Source organism: Caloenas nicobarica, chromosome 1, assembly GCF_036013445.1.
Source record: "Caloenas nicobarica isolate bCalNic1 chromosome 1, bCalNic1.hap1, whole genome shotgun sequence".
Lineage (NCBI taxonomy): Eukaryota > Metazoa > Chordata > Aves > Columbiformes > Columbidae > Caloenas > Caloenas nicobarica.
The window spans coordinates 41,829,654-41,841,727 of NC_088245.1; the positions used below are offsets into that span (position 1 = coordinate 41,829,654).

General features: G+C 49.1%; 1 protein-coding gene across 2 annotated transcripts; it reads left to right on the forward strand.

The window, feature by feature from the left end:
• The first annotated feature begins 2,757 nt into the window (after window positions 1-2,757).
• Window positions 2,758-12,060, forward strand: WBP2NL (WBP2 N-terminal like). Of its 2 annotated transcripts, XR_010606672.1 has the most exons (9): window positions 2,758-2,835; window positions 5,381-5,489; window positions 6,017-6,152; window positions 7,573-7,665; window positions 8,434-8,658; window positions 9,068-9,223; window positions 9,599-9,675; window positions 10,500-10,616; window positions 11,087-12,060. XR_010606672.1 is itself a non-coding variant. In XM_065640797.1 (8 exons), the coding sequence occupies exons 1-8, from the start codon at window positions 2,777-2,779 to the stop codon at window positions 10,545-10,547; spliced, it is 903 nt and encodes a 300-aa protein (XP_065496869.1). In that variant the 5' UTR covers window positions 2,758-2,776; the 3' UTR covers window positions 10,548-12,060. The 2 variants fall into 2 exon arrangements, 1 of the variants encoding a protein (XP_065496869.1); XM_065640797.1 differs by having other exon boundaries at window positions 10,500-12,060.
• The last annotated feature ends 14 nt before the right edge of the window (window positions 12,061-12,074 follow it).

A 12,074-nucleotide genomic window follows, 5' to 3' on the forward strand; every position in this document is an offset into this window, starting at 1 on the left:
CCCTTCCTCCCTTCCTCCTTCCCTTCCTCCCTTCCTCCCTCCCTTCCTCCCTTCCTCCCTTCTGCATCTCGCTTTCTCTGGTCTCAGCCCTTTCTGTCTCTCCTCCATTTCTCCAAATACTTGAATCTTGTTCTTCTCCAGGCTGTTTCCTCCCTCTCCCAGCTCTCACATCTCTTCCTTATCCATGTGCTTTGGTTGTATTTTTTTGAGAAGCATTCATTTTACCTCCCCCTGGAGGGGACGGGGAGGGAAGTTAAAGACCCAGGAGCAGAAAGAGGCACGGCTTTGCTGAAGACTATAAGCTCATGTCTAGCCAGATTCAGCTCTTTTCTGGATGTCCCCAAGCCAGGCAGAAAGGTGGGCTGGCTGGGCAGAAGGGAGAAGGGCAGAAAATCACAGACATTCTGAGTTTGGCAGTCTCTGCCTGTCACCTAGCATGTCACACAGTTGGCAGGGGTTGTCACCTCCAGGAGAACAACCAGTTGCATTTAAAATGCATGTAACAGAATGCCATGGCACAGGACAGTAGTGCTGCGAGTCCGGGGAAGTGCGGTGGGTTTGGGAAGGGGATTGGAAAGGCTGGTGCAGGAGGGAGGAAGAGGTCTCAGCGAGGGAGTTGCAGGGGAGGACTCAAGCCAAGCCTGAGGCTGGTTGACAGAGCTGCACAGGGGCCAGTGCTGGGAAGAGGCTGCTCCAAGCCTCAGCAAAACCAACTAAGAGCTTATGACCATCTTGCGGCTTTCTCTGGTGCTGTCACTGCAAAACAAAGTTCACTCTTCTTCCCCCCGTCCACGCAAATCAGCCATTCTCAGCACCGCTAGGATGTGAGGGCCACAGCAGCCCTTCGCAGTCCTTCCACTACCCACGTTCACAGCTCCTGGTGTTCCTGTATGCAACATGTGCATATTGCCTTGCGTTCACCTTCCCGCCTGCACCAGCCCTCCTTGGCCCCGCAAAGAAAAAAAACTTAATCACCAGTGCCAGCAGCTGTACCACGGACCTTGCAGAAACCATCCTCCTACAATGCTACCCATCCCACCACCCACACCAGCCACCCACAGCCCAACATGGGGCCAAAGCCTCCTCCCAGCTTGTCTCCACCAGCCACCAAGGCACGGACGTGGCACCACCAGCTGCCAGAAGCATCTTCTCAGCCTGTTCTGCTGTGGCTGCTGCTGCCCGGCCTCTACGTAATGTTTTAACCCAGTGCAACAGCAAAGACTTGCCCAGGGCTCCTCTTCTTCACTGCACTGAAGCGTGAAGCCACATTCCACTCTCTGTAGCGGAGGCGTGCAGAGGTGTCCCCTGCACTTGCTTTCTCACACAGCTCTCTCTGGCAGCCATGCAACTGCTCTTGAGGAATTCTTGCTGCTGGGCTCCAGCACCCTCGGCTGCGGTGTGGTCATTTCTGCAACTTTTGGACCCAAACAAGGGTTATGGCTGGGAGGCAACGCTGCCCTGCTCAAAGAAAGCAAAGCAGAACCCACACAACAAGAGAGAGATTATCATTTGCCTGTAACATGGATTACAAGGACAAGGCTGTGTGTTTTGCCTTTTATGATTAGGAATTTTTGTTTGCTTGTGATAAGGTGTTCTTTAAGCTCTGCTCTGTAATCTCCTGTCAGATCATGGACTACTTCTAAAGGATCCATAAAAGCTTGCTGAGAAAAGCAAGCTCAGGTATTCCCCACTGCCACCTACTCATGGAAATATCCAACTGGTATCTGCCCATCTACCAGAAAGTCTACAAACGGCAAATATCAAAAATTTCACATGTTGTGCAACAACAGGAGATACCGTTGGGAAAAAGTCTCTGCCAACACATAAGCTGGGAAAAGCCTGAACGGATCCTTGCTCTCGTGTGCCACCAGCTGAGTCCCGGGGTGACCATAGCACGTCAGATGTTCCCCTCAGAGACACCACTTGAACGATATCATAGCAGGGTGGAGTCTAGATTTTACACCAGAGGGACACACTCAGTGCGTTGAGAGAGTCACGAACTCTTCACCACGTAAGCCATCCAACAGAAAAACTTTGCAATGCGTGGTAAATCCCAAAGACCTTTTATCATTATTATTAGTAGTAGTTTTTGTGGGTTTTTTGTTGTTTGGATTTTTTTGGTTTGTTGGTTTGTTTGGTTTTTTTTTTACACCGGACAAATTCCATCTAGGCCAAGATGCTAACGCAGATCACGGTTACGCTGTGAGCGCAGAGGGCAGGAGGAGCCAGCGGCGCTGCGTGTAGGCACTAGTACTCGTGGTTAGTTGTGAGGACACGTCATTGCGGTTCACGACGGTTTGTCAGCGGCGCCTCGGGGGAAGGGCCGCCTAAGATGCGCTGCCGCCACCTTTCCCACCCCAGCAGAGACCTCGGGACGCGGGAAGCGGCGCCGCGGGGGTCAGGCGAACAGACGACGGCAAAAATCGCGCTTCAGCCGGACCCCGGGCCGGGGCCGTTTAGGGAAAGCGCCTTCCCCGGCCGCCTCGGGCCCTCCCCGGCGGCCACCCACGGGCCTGGAGCAGCGCGCACGCCGGGGCTGCCCCGCGGTGGGGAAGACGCGATACCCGGGGACAGGGCGGTCCGGACGGTGCCACCGGCTGTAGCGTCCCCTCCGCCGGCGGCCATTAAACCAGCGTCGCCTTGACAACCGCCGCGCGTCATTTCCGCCTCGCGCCCGCCGCCTGCCGGGAGGAGTCACGGGGGCGGGGTGTTGCGGGGGGAGGCGGGGCTCTCTGGTGACGTCACAGGGTCAGGGGCGGGGCCAGCGGGTGCCAAGATGGCGCTGAACAGGAACCACTCGTCGCAGGGCGGTGTTGTCGTCCCCAATGCCGAGAGGTACCGGGGGCGGCTGCGGGGGCCGGGTTGGGGGGGCCCGTCCTCAGCCCTTGTCGGGGCCCGGGGGTGAGAGGCAGCTCGGCCCCCCGCCCGGCCTGGGGGCCGTGTGGTTCAGCCCTGCCCGGCAGCCCGGGAACGGGCCTGGCCGGAGCCCGCAGAGCTGCCCCGTCTTCACTGCTGGAGCTCGGAGGTCCTTAGTGCCGCTCCAGCGGGCGGCCATCCCCTGTAAAACACAAGGAATTGGGTTTTTTTTACTATCACGCAATTAGCTAATGACGTCAGGGAGGTGCAGGCCTCTTAAGGCAAGAGTCCTAATCCCTGGAGTTCGGAGTAAGGAGAACTTCTCGTCAGAGGAGAGGCCTGGGCAGAGCAGGTCCCCTCCTGGGTGCACGGGGAGCGTCTCTTCGTGAAACCACAACCGGCTGCTCGACGCCCTGAGTGGGGTTGACAGACCCGTGTGATGGGCATTGCCCTCGCTTTGGTCGTGTTCGGGTGCTCCCGGCATCCCGGCCTTCCCTGGGGAAATCGGGAAAATAGAGGTCTAGCGAAGGATCCTCGAGCTGGTAAACAATAGGAAAAACACACTCACAGAATCGCAGAATGTTAGGGATTGGAAGGGACCTCAAAAGATCATCCAGTCCAATCCCCCTGCCGGAGCAGGAACACCCAGATGAGGTTACACAGGAAGGCGTCCAGGCGGGTTTTGAATGTCTGCAGAGAAGGAGACTCCACAACCTCCCTGGGCACCCTGTTCCAGGCTCTGGCACCCTCACTGTGAAGAAGTTTCTTCTCAGATTTAAATGGAACCTCCTGTGTTCCAGTTTATGCCCATTGCCCCTTGTCTTATCATTGGTTGTCACCGACAAATAATGCTCCAAATAATGTTGAGTTCGTACCTGACTGCTAATACTTCAGTCAGGGAAGTCCTCTGACATGCAGAGCTTTCGCTCCGCAGGGTGCACAGCCCTCCCGTGACAGCCTCGGACGGGCACGCAGGTACAAACCAGTTCAGCAGCCTAATTATGCCCTGTGGTGGTGGCTGCGTGTTCTTTGCTCCTATGAGCAGCTGGGAAGAAATAAATATTAAAGTGAATATGTAGAAGTTCTTCCCAGTGAGGCAAACTGACGGGAAGTGCTGCTACAGGACATGATTGAGGAAGTGTTCTGGTACGATCCAAACTGTTGAGGAGTTTGTTTTATTAGCTTAGAAGAAATGTTTTCGCTTTGCATCTCAAAAATGGGAAGAGCTCTGCTGCCATTGTCAGTCTGTCCCTCCCAGCCAGTCTGAGAATCTGCATCAAGCTCCACTATTAAGTAAATGTCCCAGGAGAATTTCTCGGTCAGGTTGTTTTTTTCACATTAAAGCTAGACGTTTTTAATGTCCTCCTCCTTGAATAGCTACATTTTTCAGACACATCTATACTGTTAGGTTTTTCTCATCCTTACAGACCACACAACCTGAAACTACAAGGTTTTTGGTTGTTTTCCCAGGCAGTGCCCCTGCTGATTCCTCCCTTCCTCCAGTAATTTTGCAGTTCCCTGACTCCTGACTAGATCTGACTTCTACAATAGGCTGATCAGAATATATAAGGATAATTTCAGATCCAGCCTCTTCAAGGCTTGTGTTGGGTTAGGGTTTTGTTTTTTCTTTTTCTATGCTCTTGAACTATAAAAGGATTTGGATTCTTCTGCCACTGTAACACACTGCAAACTTCTTACCACCACGGCTCTTTTGTTTATGCTGCAAATTTTCTCACTAGGTGGTATGTTTAGGGTTTGCCCTGTAGATTCAGTGACGTGCCTTCCCAAGCCGACTGTTTCCTTTTTCCTGAAAATATATTTTCTGAAAAATATTTTTCAGTCACCTCCGTACCCCTGACCCTGCAGCATTCACAGTTCTCATCTGACTTTGTGTCGTTAGTGAACTTCGCTAATTTTCCCGCAGATATCCAACAATAATAAGCTTATTGCTGACATTACTGGCTCCTGCTTTTTTCCCTTAGCATGGGTCTGTTTATTACCAATATTTGCTTAAATCATGTGAAGCAAGGTCAGCAGTGAGAGTATTAGTGAAGCAACATCCTCAGTTTGCGCAGCGAGTGCGAAGTTACAACAGTGCTGTGTTCCTGTGTGGTGGCTGGTCCTGGATTAAGCATGAACTTGGAGGGAGAGGCTTGTGCTGAGGTGGTACCTTGGCTTCAGTGGGGTTGTTTCAGACACCTCACCCCGTTCCTGCGCCCTGACCTTTGCGCTGAGGCTCTTCTCTTGCAGAGAGAGGAATCCCTCAGCCTGATGGTTTTGGAAACAGAAACTGTCATTTACAACGTCCCTTTGTGGAGAAGGAGGAGGGTGAGAGGATGAATTCTTCCACTCTGCATAAATCATCGCTGTCTGTTCAATAGAAAAACTGCAGGGCCCACATCAGAACTGAGTCTTTTGGGATGATATTCAGTTTCTGGTGTGCTATCCTCCTCTCTGCATGATGGATGTCTGTGTCAGAGCTGCTACTGAGGTTGTTTCCAATTTGTCTGATTTCCCCCTGTAGCATTCTCAAAGAGTGTAAAGATGTGGAGCTCTCCTTCAGTGACGTGACGGGCAAGCCTGAAGCCTTCAAAGGCACCAAGAAAGGGATGTTGTATCTCACCCCTTACAGGGTAAGTCTGATGCCAGCAGGGCTTCCTCTTTCTCAAGGGATCTTGTGGACCAGAAATGCAGTTGGCAATAGAGTGATTTTTGGTATGGGAGGAACAACTGAGAGTACTACTAGGAGAATGGGAGGTGGAAATAGGATAGTTCATGCCTGTGTCACAATCCAAATTCCCTACAAAAGCACACGCAGTCCTGGAAATCACTGTCCAGAGAATATATTTAATATAATCTATTACTTTCTTTGAAAACTGTCACAGCTTATCCTTAAAAAGTAGAAGAATAAAACTCTGTGAATGTGCATGTGTGTTTTAAGTGGTATATTATTTTGCAACACACGCATTTCAGGTGAGTGAGCTATGTGGCATCAAATCTGTTTGGGATTCTGCAGTATGAAGACTGTGAAATAACATAATGCATACTGATACTAAGGGTTAAGTTACCATCTTTTTTGGATGTTGCCACAACTAGAACTCCATGATCACTTTTTATATGTAATTCAAGTAATTCTGAAGTGTTCCCTCTGGTCTTGCAGATAATCTTTGTGTCGAAGGGCAAGGATCCTATGCTGTCGTTCATGATGCCATTCTATCTGGTGAAAGGATGCTCAATCGAGCAGCCTGTTTTCTCTGCCAATTACATCAAAGGACAGATTCAGGCCGAGGCAGGAGGTATGTGCCCGTGCTTTGTAGATTGAACTCTTCCCAGCTGTCACAAGCCTTTTTTCTGCTGAACATCAGACAGCTGGCATGCACAGGACAGATGGACAGAGTAGCTGTAGCAGCACAGGTAGTATGTCCACGCTGAGGTAACTCGTGTCTCCTGAGCTGTAAGGCGCTGCTGCAGTGTTATTTTCTGCCCGCAAAGCTGGTAACTGACTTTCACAGGGTGACTTTTGCTTAATCCTGTAACTTCTGCCCTGCTGTGTATGTCACATTTACTTGGTTTTCATGTGTGGTTGTTATCCCTTGGTTTTGACCTGGAACGATGAGTAAGTGACTGAGTCACCAGTCCTTGGTATTGATAGAATTAGCAACCGGTTTTGTTTCCTTGAGGTCAGTAGACTTTACCAACATTGGTACATTTGTGTCCCTCCAAACATGGGGAATTGCACAAGGTAAACAGGGGTTAAAAACAAGACTTCTGGTTCAGATTTCTCCCCTCTTCAACCCTGGAGTTAGTTTATGTGTGTTTTGATGGTATCTGGAGAACTTACGCTTATGCATTTTGTTTGTAACAATGTTTTAAAGTGTCTGGGTTCTCTGGATTGTGAATCAGCCCACTTTCTTGGGCTGAAATAATACTAAGACAGTGGATTTAAAGAAGTGAATCTCCAACGGGATGACTCGATTCATGGTGGATTGTTTTGTTATGTTTCTGTCCTTTATTTCTGCTTTGTTCCCAAGAGACCATATCTACTTTTACTAACTCCATCGTTATACAAGGAAGATAGATCTTATACTTATGAAACCTTTTTATTTAAATGACACAAAAAAACCCCAAAACATCCCCCCCCCTCCTACCAAAAAAGCCTCTACGAAACAAACCACTTTTGCTTATCTTGCAATGTCATCACCTACTTTATTTTTTTCTAAAAAATTGCTATTGTACCTAAGCACATATAATCTGTCTGAGCTTCTGTGGGTCAAATAGATTAAAAATGTTGCATTTGATTTAAATCCTAGCTTGAGTTGCAGATGCTCATCTGTAGTCCACTGAGGTCAGCAATAAAACTTCATTTGAGGGCTTTTGATAAAATCCTCAGTGAATAAAGTGTTCTTTCTTTACACTGTGTTCATTATTAGGTTCTGTTAAACCTTTCAGAAAAGGACAAAACAACTTAGTATCTGGAGTAGGCTGCTTCTACATCGTTGTCTTTTTAAAGCGTAAAGAAACAAATTCCTGATCTTCTTAGGATACTATTTTGGGGGACGTCTGATAAGCAGCACCATGATTCTTTCGTCCTGGTAATATGATGCAAAATAGTTTTGAAATAGAGAAGGAAAAATAATTTTAATATTAACTGTTTTGCTGACTTGACTGCTGCTGAGGATGTTCATAGTCTGTTTCAATTCTATTTCTCTCTTCTAGGTGGCTGGGAAGGGCAGGGGACCTTCAAACTGACTTTCAACAGTGGAGGAGCCATTGAGTTTGGACAGCTGATGTTCAAAGCTGCCTCTAGTGGTAAAGGATCTTCAGAGCCTGCAGTTTCCCCATGGTTGGCTGAGCTTTTAGAGAATAGTGCTTTTTTTTTTTAAACTTCATGGACTGAAGGAAGAGGAATACCCTATGCATGCTTCCACAGCAATGTATTTTTTTTTCGTTCCTGGGGAACTTCTGTTTTCCCTTCTAATCATTTTTATTTTATCTTAATGCTTTGTGCAGTCAGAATATTCTGGGGTTTCTGCTTCTGAGCTGGACCACCTTTTTCTACAGAACCTTATTCCACCTAGAATAAAGTTGAAATATGTGATGGTGAAAAATTGATCCACTTACATACCTTCAGCTCAGTTCTGTAATAGTGGAGTAACACGGGGGAAATTAACATGTCCACATTTGGAGAGGGGAAAAATATATATTTTTTTAAAATCTATTTTAAAACTTTCAAATGGGGGAAAAATGTACTTTATTTTTTTCTGATAAGAAAGTTTAAAAAGAATTAAAAAACCGCCCTACTGATACTTGCTTTAGAATAGTCTTTTCTTCTAGCAGTGGGAGCTCCGTGGTGGGACTGGCACCTGACAGCTGGTATTTTTGCAGCTGGTTTCCCTTAGCACCCTTTGAACCTGCAGTGAGGGGACTAACGCTTCTCAAGCGCAGTGCTGTGCCAGGACCGTGTAGTGAATTTAGATGAAGGGAAATGGTGCCGCATGCACGGGACTGTTTTCCTTTTATTCTATACATTTAGTTATAACCAAAGGATGCCTGCCTTACTAAATGTGTGGTCTTTAGCTTCCAGTGGCGTTCCTCTGCAGACCCCTGGCTATGGCTATGGCTATACACCTGTGCCCGGAGGGTACGTGCCCCCCCCACCTGCTCCAGGGGGGTACTCACCTGTGCCGGGGGGCTATGCTGCTCCTCCACCACCAAATGGACCATATCCTTACGCACCACCTCCGATGAATGCCTACGGACCTGCTCCACAGCCCATGGGATATCCGTATGCCCAGACTCCAGGTTTGGAAATTGTGTAACGATGGCTGGTTGGGGGTGTTTGCTGTTAGTTGTAAAGAAATCGCAACAGTACAGTGAGGGTTGCTGTAGTTGTGTCTCCAGCAAGGATCCTTGTCCTTGCAAAAATTTGTTGCATGCTGTTGATCACACCATGGTGTCTGTATAGTTGCAGCTGGGCGGGAGGTGAAAATGTGGTCGTTAAATCATGCTGCTGCTTGGCAGAGAATTGTTGGCTGCTGGCATGATGGGCATTAGCAAAATGCCAGATCCCTGCTGCCTGCATCCCTGCCACGCCTGCAGTGCTTCACCAGAGCTCTTCTCCAGGGCTAATGTGCTGCTGGGCCTGTGAACTCTCTTCCCCTCTGTCCCGTTGCCATGGTCCAAAGCATCAATTTGGTGTCACCTTTTTCAGGTATTTACCCACCTCTGCCAAACATGAACCCCATGTATGTGCCAGCTCCTCCCCCCTACTCCGGGCCATCTCCTGCAGGACCCTCAGCTCCTGCAGGACCCTCAGCTCCCCCAGGACCCTCAGGTCCTCCAGCCTCGGTGGGCCCGGAGATGCCAGGTAAATGGAACTGGGGGCTGCCAGTGTCTGGGTGCAAAAGGGTGCTTGGGGGCTTGGGCTGTGGTTGGCATTGTGGGCACAGCATGGGGTGGTGAAGCTGTTGCAGGAGCTCAGAGATGTCTTGATCTGTTATCTGAGACAACAGAGTGCAGGGGGAGCCGCTCAGCTCTGCACTGCACAGCGTGTGGTCAGCTCTAAGCTTGCAGCTTTTCTGAGCTGCTCCGAGTTCCAACCCAGCTTGCTGCAGTTGCTGCTGGCTCTTTGGACCCTTGTTGACTCCTCAAAGAGTTGTGGCTGAGAAGAAGGCTCTGGGGCTGCTGCTTAAGCCCTGTAGATGAGTGTGCCCTACACTTGCTTTTTCTCTTTCCTTTCTAGGAGGTAGTAAGGCCATGGAAGCCACTTCCAGTGCATATTACAACCCTGCCAACCCACACAACGTGTATATGCCCATGGTGAGTCTGCGCTTGTGGTCTGCCTGTGCCTGCTCCCTCTTCCGTCACTAACAGAGATAGCAGTTTGCATTCCTAGCAAAGCCTGGTGTGCATGCCTTTTGAACAGGCATAGAAAGTATGCATTTTCCTGGGAGGTGTGGATGATAGTGCCGTGAAGAAGGCTTGTTAAATCCTCAGTCAGAAAAGGAGGAGGGCCTTGAGATTCACCCCTCAACAGCCATTCAGTACAACAGAAATTCTCTGTGGGGAGAGTTAGAGAAGAACAGGTCACTTAAGAATGAGAGCATGTGTGGTTTGTTTTATTTTTTCTTTTCTGGGCTGCAAGGAGACAGGGAGCTCTCTTACAGTTCAGCCAGCAGCTACTGGCTGTAGCCTGCATCTGGTACGTGGCAGCCAGTCTGCCTGCGCCCTTCACTGCCTCACGTGGCTCTGTGGAGACTGATGGAGCAGCAAAACTGGCCCTCAGCCCAGGGGCTTGCAGTCTACTGGGTCAGAGCTATGAACATCAACAGAGACAAAGCCCTGGAAATGAAGGGATGATGGGGATTGAAACAGATTAAATGGTCTGTTATTTGTGGTAGACCATTTGTTACCTGTTTTTGAGGGGACCTTCACTGGAAACATTATGAGAGGTAGCACATAGTCTGGAGCATAACTGGTACTAGAGAGGAATAGTGTGGTGAAATGCCAGCTTAAAACAGCACCCAGCTCTGGGTGTAGCTCACTGAAGATCAGTCATTCCTTGTAAGCCAAGCCTGGGAATGCCTGGGAGGAGCTGGTCATAGGATCAGCAGTGTTGTTGACTCTACTGTATCTCTTTCCAGGATCAGCCACCTCCTTATACACCTCCTGAGGATAAGAAGAACAACTAACAGAAAGAAAATGCAACCAGCCTCCCACACTCTCTCCCTGAAGACAACGTGGCTGTTACCACCCTTTGGGTTAGCATATCTCTAGGTCTCTTTCTATATATACGATATATGCAGTGCTGGGCAGGGGAGCACCTGCCCTCCTTAAACGTAAAGTCATTGGCAATACAAGGTGGAACAACAGCACTTTCCTGCTTATTTGCTTTATCTCACGGGGTTAAAGCACTAACCTTTTGCTCTGCCGTTGGCGTGAGGAGAGAGATGAACTTCCTAAACCACCAGTAGACCACATCACTAACCTGAGACTAAAATATGAAGGCTCTGGGATCTTGGAGTAAAACTACTTGGAATGCCAAACTTTTGACTTCTGAAAGTCTATAAAAAACTTCTATACCCATCCAAGAGGAAGGGTATAGAAAACCCTGATGTTCCTTGCACAGACCTTTGGGTGCCCCATAAAGGTGTTAAATTTCCTTAAATTCAGCCAGAGGTGGCCCTCTGGAAATCCTGCATTGTGCTGGAAGTGTGTGTTTCATGTCCAGGACTAACAGTTGTGGCATGACAAACTGGAGAAGTGCATCCTGAGAGACACCGAAGCATTTGGCTTTGCGAGAGGGAAGAGGATGGGCCCCAGCCAGGCTGCCTTTGCAGACATCGAACAGAGAAGCAAACAAAGCTGTGCTGCAGGGCGGTGAGCTGATACCGGCAGGCATGCGAATCGTTCTCGCTTTCCCCCTCCTAGAAGCAGGTCCCAGATCCGTGCAATGATCCTGTGTCAAGCAGCCATTCTTCAAGTGTAACAGAGTCAAGTGCTGTGCAGGAGGCTGCTTGCCTTGGAGAAAAATGTGTTACGTGAGGAAGATGACCTGGCACTGGTCTTGTCAGGAGACGGGTCCCGCAGCCCTGGCTTCCTCTGCTGAGCCAGCTTGTGCTACATGCCAGCTCCACAGGGGAAAACTGGACGTCACATCATCTCCTCCTTGGGCGGCCACAGCCAGGGTGTGTGTGTGCCCACATCTGAGCAATGTGGGCAGGTGGGTGCTGTAACACTGGCGTTGGGTTGCTGAGGGGTACAGTGCCCTCTCTCAGCTGGGAACACTGGTGTGGATGTTAGTAATGCTCAGCTGTCTTGCAGAGACTGTGGCTGCTCCGCCACATCCTTTCCTTCTTCCTTAGGACATAGTGCCATTAAGCCTGCTCTGAGGAGAGTCTCTCTAGTCTGGTGGAGACTGTTGGGATCCTTTGCCTATGGAGTGATTGTACTTCTTCCTACAGCCTTCCTACCTTCACAGTGGAGGGGAAGGAGTGCTGTTTTCTCTCTTGCTTCCCTGTGTGCCAGGACTCTCCTGAAAGTCAGGCTTGCACGACTTCCAAGTGTGAGTTCCTAAAGCAGCCCTGCTTGTGGGGGGAGGGAAGTAAATTTCCTTATCTATAAACACCTTTAAAGTCTGTTGGAGATATTATAATAACTCTGTATTAAAAAAAAAAATCAACCATGAATGTTTGTAACTTTTGAGTTGCACTTTAATA

What these genes read in the sequence shown, in the direction of transcription:
- WBP2NL (XM_065640797.1), top strand. Translation starts at nt 2,777, where the DNA reads ATGGCGCTGAACAGGAACCACTCGTCGCAGGGCGGTGTTGTCGTCCCC. An exon ending in GTTCAAAGCTGCCTCTAGTG is followed by an intron (nt 7,666 to 8,433) that starts GTAAAGGATCTT and finishes TGTGGTCTTTAG; the next exon opens with CTTCCAGTGGCGTTCCTCTG. An exon ending in GGTGGGCCCGGAGATGCCAG is followed by an intron (nt 9,224 to 9,598) that starts GTAAATGGAACT and finishes TTTCCTTTCTAG; the next exon opens with GAGGTAGTAAGGCCATGGAA.